General features: G+C 42.9%; 1 protein-coding gene across 9 annotated transcripts in view; it reads right to left on the bottom strand.

Annotated features, from left to right (window-relative positions):
• Positions 1-17,023, bottom strand: part of TANC2 (tetratricopeptide repeat, ankyrin repeat and coiled-coil containing 2) — a 155,439-nt gene that overhangs the window by 41,537 nt on the left and 96,879 nt on the right. For all 9 annotated transcript variants that reach the window (XM_015651339.2, XM_033520027.1, XM_015651334.3 and 6 more), the window contains 4 exons: positions 16,241-16,374; positions 7,815-8,046; positions 5,029-5,195; positions 2,967-3,574 (listed from right to left, as the gene is read on the bottom strand). In XM_015651339.2, the coding sequence (XP_015506825.1) occupies positions 2,967-3,574; positions 5,029-5,195; positions 7,815-8,046; positions 16,241-16,374 (1,141 nt within the window). The remainder of the gene's footprint in view (positions 1-2,966; positions 3,575-5,028; positions 5,196-7,814; positions 8,047-16,240; positions 16,375-17,023) is intronic.

Here is a 17,023-nt window from a genome sequence, read left to right as displayed (position 1 = left end):
ATACAAGTGTAGGAGGAATGTGCAGTAAGAACCATTTTATCCATGCACCAGTCACAAAGGATCGAGTCTTTCCCTAAAATGTTTTATGTTATTTGTTAAGGAAGCCACTTGGTTGATGTGCTGGCCTAACAGGCTGGCAAGGTCATTATTGCAATGCTGGTTAAGTGCTCTGACAAGTGCCTCACTGGAGCCCTGTGCTAAAACACGGAGGGGCTGGGAGGGGTTTCTCTCTGGGGGAACCAGCAGTGAGAACATTACTCTTCAGAACTAATTAGCCTTTGCTTTGGACAGCAAACGCATGATGAGGGTTCAAAGAAGAGGGTCAGGATCACAACGGGCTAACCAAAACCCCAGAGGGTGGAGATCTGCTGTTTTTCTCCAAAGCATAGAAAAAGACACTCTCAGACATTGTGTTTCTCCTCTCCCCTCCCCTCTTTTCCATGCTTCTGTGAACACAAAAACTCGCTCTCACTAATAAAATCAGGAAAATTATCCCAGCTGCAGTGCTGGGATATGAGTGGACACAAGGCCCATTATCCCAATTTCCTTTGTAATGGCCTCACACCTGGACACTCTGTCAGGGTCAGTCAATTAAAAGCAGCTTCACAAACCCACATTTCACTTCAAAGCTCTTCTCGCAGGGAAAAATATCAGCCTCAGTGACCTTACTCTTCACGCACTGACATGGTACGGTCAAACTGTTCCACGTCCGACAATCCTGAGGATGCTCTGTGCAGTTGTCATGTCTTCTCAATTCCCAAGTGAACAGAAAGAAATCCATCTGGCTGTGAACAAACCAGATGCAGACAAATTTTCACAGGCTACTGCTGTGAGCTCTGACAGTGGCCAGCTCTGCTTCTCTTCCAAGAAATAACATGGAAAGTCATTACTTAATTGTTGCTCAGGGTTTCCCATGCTCTGAGCTCAGTATCAGCTGGACAGGAGGATTTTGAGGAGTCTCATAGCTCAGGGATCTTTCCCTACTAATCTCTGGATTGTATCTGGTTTCATTAGTTACCATTAGAGCATAACACAATTAGTGCACATTATACATCAGAGATACATGTTAGTCCTCCAGTATGTATGGGCTCATGCCCATGGTAGTGAGAGCCTGTTAATGCACTGGAACTTCTTTTTGCCTGTGGGAAGGAGCTAAGCCAGCTCAGTTCTGTGGGGATACCCTGCTTGCACAGAGCATAAGCGGTCCCCGTAAAGTCACCATTAATTTCCTCACATAAATGGCATATATGAGATGGAAAGTGATACCTGAAAATCTTCTAAATGGTCTTGAGAGCAGCATGATGTGCTTGTGATGCTTGGGAAAGGCAACACCAAACCCAAATGTTGAGCAAAAATCTTTCTGGTGGTTTGTTGAGTGAACACAGTCTGACTTGTGCCTTTGCTGATAACACACTTTGTTTCAGTGCAAAACCATCTAAAATGCAGCCCATTTGAACTTCTTTCTGAGTCTGGTGTTCTGAGAGTGTCCTTCCCCACCACTGTGAGGATGAAGAGAATTTCTGGACCCACAGTCCCCAGGTTACTCAGCCATAGGCACTGCAACCACCCACAGCATCCAATACACACCCCACCCACCAAGGAAGCATCCTGCACCTAGATGCTATTTTCATGGTAATGATGGAAAGCAATCATTTGGAAAGCAGTGATTTTTCTGAGTTGCTCTTGTTAGGGATCATTCTGGCACGTGCTGTGTGATCAGTGAGAATTGCCAGGAGTACTGGCTGCTGTCCCCTCACCCAGCTGATAGCAAGCTCTCTTGCAGCCAGGCCACAAAACCAGTAGCACCAGGTGGGAGTGACTGGGATGGAGGAAGCTCTCAACTCCACTGGAGCAAGCATCACACAGACACTGCAAACAGGGTAGAACAGCATTATGTGAAGCATTCAGTGACTTCCAAGTCAGGATATTAAATAACTCTTTGATGGATCTGAAGGCACCTGCTGTTGTGAGATGCTTTATCAAGGGCTCACTCAACAGGAATATTGTCAGAACCCACTAAAAACAAGAAGATGCCTAATGAGAGAAGCTATTTGGTATTTTTCTACAGCCCGTTTACCTCAAAATTTAAAGTGGTAAATTACTCTGACACTACTAACACCACAGCTGCCTTAATCAGCCAGGTGCTTTCCAGATCCAGCAGATACTATGAGATTGTCCTCAGACTGACCATCAAGTCACTGACACATCCTTGAATCTGTTTCCCTAATTATTATAATCATATTTTAAGAAATGTGCAGAAAAATGCAGCAAAACTTATAAACTACAAGAATTACAATCAGATTTCCCGTTTCCAATTGTCACTAGAAACAAAAGTAATGCTGATAGAGATAATTTGGCTTACAGAATATAAATCTAACTGTGGTTAAATTCTGTTCCCTGTGAGCTAAGCCAGGAACTCAGTTTCTGTCAGGATAGATTACAGATGCATTTACAGATGCATTTAGTCCAAAATCACTACAGAACAATGATGCTCTTTATTTTGTTTTCAGCAAAACATTTAGTAGGACTTCAAGAAGCACAACTTGGAAAAGAAGCAGCTGAAGAAGATGTATCCACACTACCCATCTTTCCACTTTTTATCTTCCACTTCCTGTGCTTTTGAAACCTTTGGAGAAAGGGATGATGATTCCCCCTCTCCAGGACTGAGCCATCAGACAGCTCATCTCATCCTAAAGATGACTGTTAGGTTTGCCAACTCAGGTGTGTGCCCAGAGATGCTTTTTTCTTTCCATAAACAGCATAAAGAGCTCAGGTGATCAGGACAGAATGTAGAGACCTGTAGTGTACACAGAGCAAAGCCAGCTTTGCCCTTCAGGGCAAGAACACAAAGCTGGCTAGCTAGTCAGCTAACTGCAGCCATGTGCAACCTTGTAAAATAAAATTATTCACATAACAGTACAGAGTAACACATTAGTAAGCACCGATTTCTCAGAGCATTTGCTTACCTTGGATCACAAAGAAACTTGGTTTTTTCACCTTCTTCTCTCCAAATAAGCCATTCTCGGAAAGAGGGATGAACAAACATTCGCGTCATGTCTCTACGTTTGATAAGAAACATAGAAAGGTTCTCCATCCTCTGCTGAAAGTCCTCCCACTCCAAAGTGCCCTCAATGTTACCTGCATTAATGGCCTGAAAAATATGTTCATCTGTTAATGGGTGCAGAGAAGCCACTGCTACGTTCAAGAGAGGCATGACCCGATCAAAGGAAGACTGTGTTGGGAACTTCATATTGCACTGCAACAGGTACACTTCGGACAGGGACACTGGGACCACTTTGTAGCTGGAGCTTTTTAGAACTAGGTATCCTTTCTCTATGAGATCAAAAGTAAGTTTCAGGTATAGGTAGGACCCTTGGCTCAAGGTCTTGAGGTGAGAACTGAGTTTGCCAAATGTAGTGTTGTCCATTTTGCCGTTCAGCGAGATGTTGTTCTGGATCTCCGAGCTGCTGTGTATCCGATGAAGGATGTATGACTGCAGATCCTGGTCAATGGCTTCATTCTCTTCCAGTCTATCCAAAAATATTCTGTGGAAGGGCAACAGCTTAATTATTTCCTACAAAGAAAGAAAGAAAGAAAGACAAAAAAGATACTCATGCTGGCAGTGTTTTACTATTCATTAAGTAAATTAAATTTCTATTACAATAGCACCTTTGAGACTCCTTTAAGACCTTCCATCAGGGCAAGAACACAAACAGTAGTTTGTTCCCTCAGGGCCTCACCTTCTCATCTATAATCAGGCAGGTTGTGTGTGAAACGTGGCTGAAATAAGTTTTTAAAAGTACATCCATGCAAAGGGCTGGTAAATTCACACAGAGCAGTGTCCTTGTTATTCCTATCCCTCCCAACCACAGATTGACCTCCCATCCTTTCTGCTGTCCTTTCAGAGGGAATGGACATCCAGATGACAGATCTGAGGCCACAAGAAACTTGCTGAAGCTGAGACCAAGAACCTCCCTGGGAGCATCCTTCTGCATTCCACATCCACAGATGCACAGAAACATCAGGACAGATAATAGTGAGTATTTTCCAGTGCAAAGCAACTATGTCTGTCTGATGCAGGATGCTGTGCTCAGGGAACGCTCATCTACTGAACTCCCAGATTCAGCAAAAACCAAAGATCATCAAAGGCCTCTCCAAAGAAACTCTTGCCTCCTGTGCTCTCAGCTTCTGTGAGGAGAGGAGAAGTGAAGTGATGCAACACATCTGTACAAGGTTGACTCCAGAAAAGCCATCAACTCTCCAGCAAAATAGAGGGAGAGCACAGTGCAAACTTAAGCTGCAGTGAAGACTTTGGGGATACAAAAGCCCTGATTAAATGAGGAATTCAAGCCATCAGGATGCAATTTACTTAAAATTACAAAAATATTTCCTCCAAACGATATTTAATTTACTCCATTACTGAGCAAAAAAATGGACCCCAGCACTGAACAGCAAATAGACTGTGCTCTCCTGGATCTTGGGAAGTAGCTGCCATTCCCAGTGACAGGGACTGTGTGGGGGCTGGCTGCCCTGATGGGGCTGGAACCAGACTCAGCTGCCTGCTGAGCTTCCACACCACCAGAGTCTTGAGCTGAGCAACGTCTTGGCCTAATCAGACTGAAATCATCATGCTCTGGGTCACACTGAAAGGAATGAAGATCCCAATTCCTTTGCCCTTCCACATGGAGCTGAGTATCTTCTTTGGCTGCACAGGCTGACAGACACCAGGCCCTGCCTTCCTAATGGCTCCATGAGTTGGGGCTTATTGGCATGTGAGCTGTCTCATGAAATTATTTGAACTGTTTGCTGATGAACATTTACTGACATGAGTAAGTGCTGATGGATTAGACCCTTCCAAAGCTGTAGGGTGAGCCTGGGGACATGGATGTAAATCCAAGAATAAAAAAGCCAAAAGGATAACCCAAAATAAAGGGTCTTGAGCAAATCCAGAATATCCAGTAAGATCTTGTTTACTGAAGTCCATCATGACAATGACACAGTTTATCCCTCTTTTGGGTCTCACCATACCTGTAGACTTGTCCTGACTGTCACTACCAGCTTCAGCCAGGAAGGGAATTTTCCAATCATTTTGCTCAGGAATGATACTATGGTATCTCCATAATCTGGCTTGTGAAACTCAGCCTCATTTAAACCATCAATTAATATAATGAAATCTTCATCAGGGATCTTCCTCTCTGAGGGAAAGAGAAAAAGTATTCATTGGAAAGGCTATAGACACTCAACCATAATGTACTGCAACATCAGTACAGAGTTTTAAACCATGACCAGGTATCGCCAAAGAAGAAAACACCCACAGTAGCAGCACTTTTTTAATGATGCATTAATTGCATATTGACCTTTACAGGTCATCTTGTTCCGCCCTCCAGCTGGGGAAAGGGACATCTTCCACCAGACCAGGTTGTTCTAACCTGACCTTGAATATCCTACAAGAAGTAAATAATGGACTGTTTAAACAGGACTTTTTTGCTGCTGGAGAATATAGTAACCCAGGTGATGCTGACAGTGCAGTCATTTTTTCTATGTCAGACACTGAGAGCTGAGTATGGTGTTACAACTAATGGTAGAGATACTTTTGGACTTGTTTCTTAAGCTCAAGGGGTTTTCTTCTCCAAGGTAATTTTGCCTAAAAAGACCCAAAACCAGGTGTAAAATGTGAAATTTGAGTCTATTGATGGCATGTGCTATTCACATACAACAGTCACACTACAGACTCATAATCTGTAAAGTACCACAGATAAACTCCTGCTTTCAAAAAACTCAATATTCCCAGCAGCAGGTGAGTTTTTCTCTTTGACTTAAAAATTGCACCAGAAACTTTTCTGTAAAACCCCAGCACAGAATATTCACTGACGATGAGAGCCAGTGGTCCCTGTGGTATTCCAGGGAGAACAGACATGAGCAAACACTGTGTATTTGGGACTGCTGAGCATCTTGTCCTTGCCTTACGTCAACACTGTTGCATTTATTTCCTACTGCACTGTAAACATATACATGACAAAAATGTTATTTTGCACTAAAATTACCCTAGCTGCTTTTTCAGTTAACTTCTCAGTAAGATTTTTGGGTACACTAGAAAATACACTTTATTCCTCTCTGAAATCTTGGAGTGAATGTAATACCTGAATTTTATACCCATATCTCATGTTCCTCATAAAGCCTAAGGGAGAGAGGAGAAAGCAGGGAGTAGGGGAAGAATTAGAACTTTGTTCTCCTATATGTTATTTAGATTCTTTGACATTAAATACATATTTGAGAAGCATGAATCTAACTTCCTCAGCTATGTTCACCATTAACACCTGTGCAACAGTGTTGTCCCTGTAGCATGAAAGCTTCAACAGCACCTTGTAAAAGGCCTGCTGATATATTTACAGAGTCTTAAATATTATATATTTTAGAACCAATTTCCAGATACTGTTCAGCTTGTTAGAAAACACTTGGTACAAATTAGCTTGCCAGCACTTCAACCAGGAGGTTTGAAATGTGTGAGTCCTGGTCAGTGGCTCTGTTGGAGCTGTGTTGAGTGCAGAACCCAAGAGGAAAGGAAAAAAAAAGGCTTAATATAAAATTTTTTCACTTCTCAGAACTTAGGGCCAGATAGGGGTCAACCTCCTTGAGAAGAACTATAAGAATCCTTCGAAACACTCTGAATTCAAGAGCTGAAACATTTCCCAAGGAGCTACTGTAATAAACAGGAATTATTTTCCTTTAGAGCAGTAGTTCCTCAATGTATCCTTTTTTTTTTTGCCAAGAGTGATGATAGTAAAGAGCAACCACACTCTTTCCACCATGACATTTCTCCATGCCAGGAAAACCCACTGCTGTCATGCTGTGCTGGCTTTACATATGCCTTGTGCCTGGTGGAACTGGGCAGGTTGGATCCAGATGCTGCTGCTCAGAGCTTGGACACATTTTTGAAGAGCTGATTTGAACATCAGGGCTTTGAATCTGGCAGAAGCTGCCTCAATTTCATGTTGGATTTTACACTGTAGTGTGTAGGGTGGTAACAAAATTATCTGAACTATTTTTGTAGCCAAGATGCAGCAAAGGCACAGTAATAAACATGATTCTGAAGGACAACAGTCTTGAACTCTGCAATGCTCCGGCAGTTTTCATGGCAACAAGAAAGATCTTAAATTTAGTGACTGTCACAATGAATTAGTTATAACTTGAAGAGGGGAGAAAGAAAAGAAGACAAAATCAATGCTATATTAGAAAAAGCTCTACACCTGTTATCAGTATAGGGCTTGTAACCAGCTCCCCCAGAAGCTTTACATAGGGTGTCTATGGACTTTTATGATAGCAGTCATTTGGTGAAAGCTTCCAAAGCTAAATAGTGGCAGGGAAAGGGAAAAAAAAGTCACCCCTACACAAATAAATCAGAACATGTTGCTGTAAGGAGTACTGTGAATGGAACTGGTTGCTTGTTTTCACCTTGAGAACTACAAGGACATGTTTGGGATATGAAAGAAGCCAATTGGCATACTGGGAACAAATTCTTCCCTATGAGGGTGGGCAGGCCCTGGCACAGGGTGCCCAGAGCAGCTGTGGCTGCTCCTGGATCTCTGGCAGTGGTGGCACTAGGTGGGCTTCAAGGTCCCTTCCAACACAAACCATTCCATGATTCTCAAGTCTTCCTAGCTTCTCCAGATCCCACCTCTTCTCTTCAGCTCGAGAAGTGATTCAGACAGATTAATCCATCGCTTTGTTTAAACACCCAGATCCAATGTCATTTTTAGAATCGTAATAAAAAGAGGTGCATGGGAGGTTGGGGCAAGCACAGGGAACGTCAGTACCTTTGTGCAGGTTCTCCAGGGGCTCCAGGACCCCCCTGCGGAAGGAGGCCATGGGGTCCTGCACACAGGAGCGGAGGCTGAGCAGACTCTGCAGGTGGGGCTCGCGCAGCAGCTGCTCCCGGTACGCGACAAACTGCGGCGAGCGGCAGAGCAGGGCGGCCACGTTGTGCACAAACTCGGGCACCAGGCAGGTGTAGGCGTTGTCAGCCTGGCAGTAGTGATAAGCTACAACCTAGCAAAGAGAAAAGAATGAAAAGCTCTGTGTCTTCAACAGAGCCATGTCAGGACAGTTGGGTTTTTCCTTTGGCGAGTTTGATCTGTTCTGGCAGGTGAAATCTTTAAGAGCAATGAGTGTTAACTACCCATGACAAGAATCCAGACAAATCAGTTGGTACAAACAGGCACTGATCCTGAAAAATGACTGGACCTCCCACTTGAGGAATAAACAGAATTAAGCTGTAGCTGTTTGCAGAGATGGCCAGTGACAGTAGTTAAGGACTTGGTGCCAGTAATAACTTGTGATTGTTTTCTTGAGCTTATTCAGAAAACCAGTGATACCATCTCAGGCCATGCTGCCAACTTTCATATTTTCTTTTGCAATATAAAAAAGGCCCTCAAAAATCTGTCTCTGCTTGAGATTCCCTTGGGAAGCTGCTCTGGCACCACTCCAGCCCAGCTTCTCCTGCTCCCTTGATACCTTCAGCCTCAGGCACTGCCTGCTCATTTGGAATGAGCCTCTGTCAGGGCACAAAGCTTTTCTCCAGCTCCCATTCTGGACTGCGTTTTCTTTTCAAATATCACAGAGTATCCAAAAATATCCCAGCAAGGCAGGTGGGAGCAGCTCTGTACCAAAACCACCACTGCCCTGGAGCACTGTAGCACAGAATGTTGCAAAACAGCATTTCTGAACTTGAGAAGGACAATACAGCTGAGAACACTGTGCAAAAGAAAAGCTCCTTGGGGCAGCTGGGATGAAATGAGCCCATGGCTTTGGACACAATGAAGGCTTTCTGTCTCTGCACCTGCAATACCTAACCCTTGGATTGCAGGGTGGCCAGGGCGGTGAAGGATGGTACCAAGGAATGAACACACCAGGTTGTGAGGTCCTCACCCATTGCTGGTTCAGCAGTGGCTTTTAATTTTCAATATGAAATTACCAGTGGGGTATAATGCAATAATTTCCTTTCCCAGTCAAAACGAGGTGTGACACATGCAGTGATGAGAAAGCTGGGCTGTTATTTCAAGCATCAAACCCTAATACATGTATTTAAGCTTTAATGGACACCTCTAAATTCCTTAAAGAATTCTTCCTACCAGCCAGTTAAAATATAATGAATTCCCTTAGAGAACAGCACTATGTAAAACAATTATTAAAAAGGTAATGATTTCTTTTCATCAATTCTATTTATTTGGGGATTATAACTTGTGCATTTCACAGAATGAAATTGGGAAATTGCCATTCCTTGCTATCAGGTTCCACTAAAAGAAGTTACTCTGATTTCCTATGCAATTGGTGTGTAGACACATAAATAAAGTCTCTTTTAATGAATAACTCATCCTTAAAATAATACCTCTTGAGTTCATGGCCCATGAACACACCTCTGAGTGGCGTGCAAATGGGAGGAAAACATGATGGCAGAGGTATTTTTCCAGGTGTCTGCCAGGCAGAGAAATGAAAAGCCAAGAGAAAACCATTTTTCTTGTGGAGAACTCTCCACGGAATGACAAGAGAAAACTCCTCTCTCTACAGAGACTGATGAAAAGACTATTGTATAGTTGGTACTGCTTTAACATCTCAAGTTTTGTCTCTACCGTGTTGGTTGGGAAAGGAAAAAAGGTTGGGTGGGAGAAGAAAAGGTTTCTGGAGGTTTTATTTTGGTTTCTTATTCTTGTAGTTCTGTTAATAAACTTTCTTTATTCCTTTTAAGTTTTAAGCCTGTTTTGCCCTTCTCCTAATCCATATCTCACAGCAAAAGATGAGTAAGTACTCTTACCACACTCACGTACGTGGAGCTGAGTGGGAAACAGGTTTCTCATGCTCTAAAACTTTTCAAGGTTTCCAAGCCTGTTCCAGCCTTGGGAATGAGACCAGCTTAATGTGAGAAGTGAGTGCAAGAACTGCAGGATGGCCAGCGGCTGGTGTGGATGGGACTCACTCCAAACAGCTTCAAACTCTTCTTTCTATCCTGTATTTTCTGAATGCCAGTAATGCTCTGGGAAAGGTCCCTTTCCAATTATTTCACTTTAAATACTTCATTAATCGTTCAAGGTTAATTTCTCTGGGAAGAGGGATGGATTACCAGCTTCACTGCTAAGGATGCTCTTCTAAGATATATGAGACCACATCTAGGCTTTGCTCAGCATCTGAAATGACCACTCTCTGCTCTAATCATGATTTGGAGGTGATTTTGATCTCTCCTCCTTTTTTTTGACTGGATAAGCCAAAAAACAAACAAACAAAAAAACCCCTTGTATACCCTGGAAATTAACTTTTCACTGGAAAAGGTGTGCTCTCTCTCTCAATAAAAGCTTAATTTTCCACAGATCCAACTATTTTGCTTTAAAATAATACTTGAATAAGTTCCAACCATGCCTTATTATAAACAAAGCCTTGAGTTAAACATTTATCTAAATAAAATAATAATAAAAAAGTAAGTGAAACCACCAGGGAACATCATATGGTTTCGAAAGTATGGGCATGCCTGGATGTTGTGTTCAGCAAATTGTTATTTGTGTCTGATACAATTTAACACATAATTTTTCTAACCATAGTTTCAATTTGATCTTTGTCATCCCATTGCACTAAATTCTATAAACATTAAATTAGACTTCCAAAACTTTTCAACCTTTATTTCAGCTATCAGGCTTGTTAAATGATTTCCTTGTTTTGAAGTCTGACTAAATTCAAACCACTGGATTGCAAAGCAGAAAAGGCCTGTAAGCAACCCTAAAGCAAGAAGTGGGTTACAACAAAGGATGGGAACAGTAACACCTACATCCAGTCGAGTGCTCCAAGTACCTGTTCATGTAATTTTTCTAAGGGCTGAAAATGGAGTTGAGTGACTCCATACTGAGAAACCAAGGTGTTATGGTTTTTGTACTGAATATCAAACGTCTGGAAAAACAGTTTCCTTTTGTGCTTGAAAAGGAGCTGCAAAATAGTTCACACTTGTATGATGAGTATTTTACTTCCAAGGACCACCCCCCTCTCCTAAAATGATATGTAAAGTCCAGCTGGATACACTAAAATAGCACATTTATCATTAGCTTCTTGGTAGCTCATTTTTCTAGAAATTAATTATGTGTTACAAGACGTGAGGAACACCAGATGCGGGGACAGAGAGCACAGTGAACGGACCACAGCCAACATGACCCCATTTCCTCCTAAAGTGGGATCAGGGAGCCCCAAAACACTCATTTACTCTGAAAGAACATAAACTTCATCTTTGTAACTGCCAAAGCAGAATGATGAAGACATTATTTATATTCTCTCTAGATGTTTAACCCAGTAGGTCTTCAGGAGTCTCTTCTCCCAGTCCTTCCAACACCAGTCATTGTTACTCTCTCTTTTTTGCCACAATCACATCCCAAGTCTCCCTTCATCCAGCCTCATGTAATCTTCACCTTCCTGCTGTGCAAAGGAAAGAGTTGCTGGATGAAGGATGTTAAAAGCAAAACAGCCATTCCAAGGAAAACGGAAAATGCTGGTGGATGAGTGGGCAAGAGCCACATGAATGGAGCGAGAGGAAGAGGGTGAGAGGGCAAAGGAGAGGGAAAAAATGAGACACAAAAGGGTTTATGTATCAGTCATCAAGTAAAGAGAGTGAGAAGGGACTGAACTGTGAGGCAGGAAAAGAAAAGAAAGAGATGGGGAACAAGTGGCATGGCAGGAGAGGGAGAAGATGACAGTAACGGGAAAGGCCGGAAGGACAGCATGAATATCAAAGGAGTGGGAGGGTATGGAGATGGCTCAAGAGAAAGAAGTTATTTTTAATTATTAGCATAGGCCAATTTCAAGCAGTTCTCCAGCACTACTTCTGAAACAGAATCTACTCCATTTAGGCAGCATTCCTTTGCCATCACACCTCCTTTGTGGTTTGTCTTGGCTTCCTTCTAGAAGCATGTCGTGCAAGGACAGCTAAGCCCCCTTGGACCAACCTCTCCCAGACCCCTGAGCCCACAGCAACACCCCACTTCCTCCAGTGCTCTTAAAGGGCTTCAGCATTGCATTTTAACCTTTAACAAGATTTTTTTTTTTTAACCCATACAAAATAGCTTCAAATAAATGCAGTGTAACACTTTGACCTGCCACTATGCCACATGCCAGGCACAACGCTGGCTGTGCTAATGGAAATGGCCGTCAGCACTGCACATGACTGTGACCCAGGATGTGGCACATGGTGACCCAGTTTATTGGGAATGTGCATTACTTTTACATAGCTGAGTATGCTGGAAAAAGCCCTTTGAAACTCATTAGTGGCCCAGGGCATCAAGGCTCAGCAGCAATGAATGCCTCCACCTCTGTGTAAGGTAGGAGCACTCTCTTTTTTTTTTGCCTGCAGCAATGCTAGTGATGCTTTGAATATGGCTTGGAGGATGGGGAGAACAGCCTCTGGTGCCACCAGCTGTGTTCAGCATCAGCAAAATGCACTAATGCAATGGATGTGCAGCTCCTCCACCAGCTGCTCTGCACAGGGTATGACCCATTAGTGCAGCTGAGCTGGGTTTCAGGTCCATTTGTTTAAGTGCTGCTACCACAAGCCACACACAGCATCCAGAAACCCAAAGAACAAAGCTGTTCAACATATTAGTTAAAACTGGGTAGCAATCCATTAAAAATCCTCTGTGAGTAAAGGATAAACCTTCAGGGAAAAGGGAAGGTCAGCATGGCAGGACCGAGTTGAGCTCCTGCTTGCCAGTCAGCAGTTCCTTAGCTCTAAAATTAATGATTTGTTCATCTCTGACATTAAGGGCTAAATGCAGACTTTGCCTCCAAGAATTTACTGTACAAAAGCCAGGCAGAAAAGTGCAACCGTGAGTAATCCAGAGGAGGAAAAGCAACTGTTTGTTCACCTTTCATTTCTGTCATCACAGATACATAACTTCTGAATACTGGGATAAGTGACATTTGCAGAGGGAAGGGGGTGGGTTAGAGGACAACGAGCTTCCCACCAGCATTCTAGAGCTTGTGCCAACCATTACCTAAGACTGTTTGTATATTATTAATCTGCTTTTGTAACGATCTGCATTTCTCTAGCACAGTGACCTCAGCCCAATCTGAGAACATCCTGCTCTGCTCAGTGCAGGCAGAGGTGGAACATCTGCACACAGCTTTATCCAGCTCCTCACATATGGTTCATCTAGCTCCTAAAATAACCCTGACAATTGTGGTTGTCCATCACTGTCAACACTTTCTTCTGTACTTCAATTCTGACTTCAGTGTAAACGTGACTATAAAACACACACATCCAAGAAATACTTTTCCATCCAGATTGACCTAAGGGTTTTTCCCTTCCTTTGGCTCTTTTTCCTTCAGCCAGTTAGACAAAACCTATTTAAGGAGGGCATCAGCAACTCTTTTTTTATTCCATAGCTACTGACACAGGAAAATGATGTTCCTCTCCCCCTCCTCCAGCGCTAAACGGCATTCCAGTCTTTTTTCTCCTTCTTTTCTTTTTTGGTGTTAGACTTTGGAAAGCCTTAAGTTTAACTGCATTACAACACTTATCTATATGAAGGTTTTTCCTAAACTAAACCCATGAACTCCTGTTGGAGAATGTGGCATCAGACATTCATATTTAGAATCGGAATTATTTTAACCAACTATTTTTACTATTGTCTACTAGCCATTTGGTGGTTTTCCTCAGCTAAGAGTTCAGCATTTTCAATTCTCAAAATTCTCATGATGCCTCAAAAGGCAAGACAGATATGTGTGATCAAGTTTCTGAAGGAGGCGACTGCATGCACAACAAAGAGCTCCATGCTGTTATTTTAAGGGATTTCCAATTCTGTTGCCAGGTCAGTAATCCTTTTTCCCCCAGTGTCACTCAGAGACATCGAACCCCACAGCTGTGGAAGGACAGGGAGTGTTCGTTTTATCGAGGACGACATCACCTGGCACAGCTCTTTGCAAGCCAATCAATTCATCTGGGGTTGACAGCAAGGATGTCGATGTGCGATGCTGAGTTGTGCTACCCAGGAGGCCACTACAAGTGCACTACGCACATGACTCCCAGCTATCAGTTTGACAAACATCCTTAACCATTTTATTTGTCTTTATTTTTCTTCCTGAGGCTTGATAATCCATCAAACTCTCTGTCTGTTGTGTGCAGCACAGCCCTTTTGGAAAAGGTTTTGATGCAGTAAACCAAACTGCTGTTTATGACAAAGAATAAAAAAGAACATGGAGCTCAAAAAAATTGATTACAAAATTGAACAAAACAAAAAAATCGCATATTTTTTCAGAACAACTTGCATTCAGGGCAGGAAATAAAGCTTTGAGTGAGGATTTAAGCATGTGCTTTATTCCAATGCATGTCTTCATCCAACACACCTGGAAGTCACCCACTCTTCCTAAATAATAAACCACTAACACCTGGTTACATGTCCCTTCCAGCATCAGTTATCCAAAGACTATTACCTGCAGAGATCACTTTTCCTTTCTGAGCCAGGGAATGGGAGTGAGGCAGATGAGATGCTGGTCTCCAAGGATCCCAGAAAGGGTAACAGCAATGCTGGGAAGAGACCCAAGGCCTCCCAGTGCTGAATCAAGCCGTGCTGCTGCTCTGAGTCATCCCAGGAACTAGTTTGCTGAACACCATGGAGCTTTTTGCAAATTCCATGTGCTGTGTCAGCAATTTGGGCATAAGAAGCGATTCCAAGCGCTCTAAGGTCAACTCATCAGCCTTGGCATTGATCCGTTCATCAAGGCCTGATGTCTGGGAGCTGGGGACTATTATTTCTAGAATCTGCCTTCATTTACAGTAGTGGAGATTTACTGGGAGATTAACGACCTTGCTCCCAGTGGGTAATCCTGCTGCAGGCACTATGGGCAGCACATCTCCCAACCTCAGCTGTTGTGTTCTGGCAGCAACACACTGCATTTATTCTACAAAAAAAAAAAAAAAAAGTGGCTAAAGAATGAGCAGGACCTTAAAATCCTTCCTAAAGAGTCTGCAGCCAAGGTATAACAACCTATTTTTACTTTAATTTTGGCTGTAAGGGTTGTTTTTAGCTCTTTCTCCAGTGATCAGAGATGTCAAAAAACACTTCAGAGAGTGATCTATGTTGGGGATGTGACACAGTGTTTGAAAGGTCCATAATCTTTACCTTTTCCAGGAGGAAACTAAAGCTAAGACGGCATCCATTTATCAATTACATACCCAGCAGGATGACTTAAGCACTCAGGGGACGTGATATATGAGGCATTTTAAGCAGAGATAGCACACTTTACTGCCCTTTCTGGTAGTCTGCAGAACTTCAGATTTGCAAAGAATACAATGACTAATGCATTCTGAACAAAAACAGACCTGGGCATTGCATTCCTTTCAAGAAGTCCATGTGGAAGGGGAGAGTATCAAATCTTAGTATTTATTTATGCAGCACATGCTCCCTGCTTGGCCATCTGGGTGCAGCAGGAAAGCAGACAGGACAAGACAGTATCTGGCACAAAAAGCTAAGCAAAACACATCCTGGTAATAACTTAAAACAGACACTTCTCTTGCTATTTTCCTCTCCAAAGTGGGAGCAGGTGACAGGAAAGCATTAACTGCTCCCATCTTCCCAAAAGGTGGAGGAAGAGCAAGACCAAACTCCTTGGATTTCAAGGCAATAGAATGGCACCTTCCCACTACCACAGAGCAAGGGTTAAATCTCAGTAATACAATAAAATTTAAGGTGTAAATCTCATGTACATAATTGACAGTGTTCCATATAAACCACTCCTCCCATAACAGCAAGTAATTTGTGTATTGTTCCAAAGGCTATGGTCTACTTTGGAGAATTTTCTGAAAAATTCCCAAGTGCACACACAGCATTTACACTCAGCTTGTGCTTTCCCCAGGTACAGTACCTGCCCTTTTCAAACAAAACACTGGGCAATTTTGTTCTCAGTGCTGAAGAAAAAACACAATTATTTCAGTAATTGTGTCATATCCTAACATTTGCAATGAGAAAGTATGGTGGCTGTGAAAGACAAACCCTCAAGAGTAACAGGGGAGTGTATTTGATGCACTGGGAGTTTTGTTTTAGAGAAAGAACTTTCCTGGGTAATAAAACTCCTTACAGAAGTCCGCCTCTCTCAGATCCCAAAGTGAGCATTTGAACACACGGATTTTCCAAGCGACATCAAGCAGGAGAACTTCCAAGGACCCCCATTAAAACTGCCATTTCCCCCAGGTAAAGCCCTGAGCTGGGTGTTGGTGTACCTGTGAGGCCAATCTCCGCATGGCCTCCTCCTGGCGCCGGCGCATCTCGGGGGTCCCAGGGCAGCTCCCGCTCGTGATGGACGGGTGGGCAGAAGGTGGCTGGGCCAAGGGCAGCTCTCGGTTGGCATCCACATCTGTCCAAGGAAAGAGGTTAGGACAACCACTAACATTATTATTACAAACCAGGCAGCTGCTGCTTCCTATGTATGGCAGTTAAAATACTTCCCACAAATACTGTGGTTGGGATTTCAGGGATATCCAGGCCAGAGGCTTCTCAAGAAACTTCTTTTGGAAGCAGGAAAGGAAGAAAAAAGAAAAAGCCTTGATCTTGTCTTATTCATCTTCCCCACTGTAATTTCATTGACTTTTAAATTATGAAAATAATGCAGCAAACTGGGCCCTCTGGCAGGCTCTGCCTTCAGGTCTGGTGGATTTCAGTGCAAAGCTCTCCTGCTCTGCACTTCTGCCCACAGACCGTCCCTTGTTATGAACAATCACTGGTAAATTTAGTTCCAAGTCCTCCTTCAGCACAGACAGCCAATTTTTCTGAATTACAGGCCTATTTTCTAACATAAATGAATTAAGAGCCCCAGCTAATACAGCCATCTGAAGCCCATTAATTTGATCAGGAGGAGAGGAGCAGGAGCAGCACAAGGATCTGGAAAAGGCTCACAAGCAAATAATAAATTATCCTGGAATCATCTCTGGCAAGTTTACCTGTGTTCTAGAGCATTTTAGCTGCTTCTTTTTCCTGGTAAAGCAGAAATTTCCTTTACCAGCAGA

Source organism: Parus major, chromosome 27 (genome assembly GCF_001522545.3).
Source record: "Parus major isolate Abel chromosome 27, Parus_major1.1, whole genome shotgun sequence".
In the NCBI taxonomy this organism is placed as follows: domain Eukaryota; kingdom Metazoa; phylum Chordata; class Aves; order Passeriformes; family Paridae; genus Parus; species Parus major.
The sequence above is the reverse complement of the archived record's forward strand: the minus strand, read 5'-3'. Positions and strand labels throughout refer to the sequence as shown.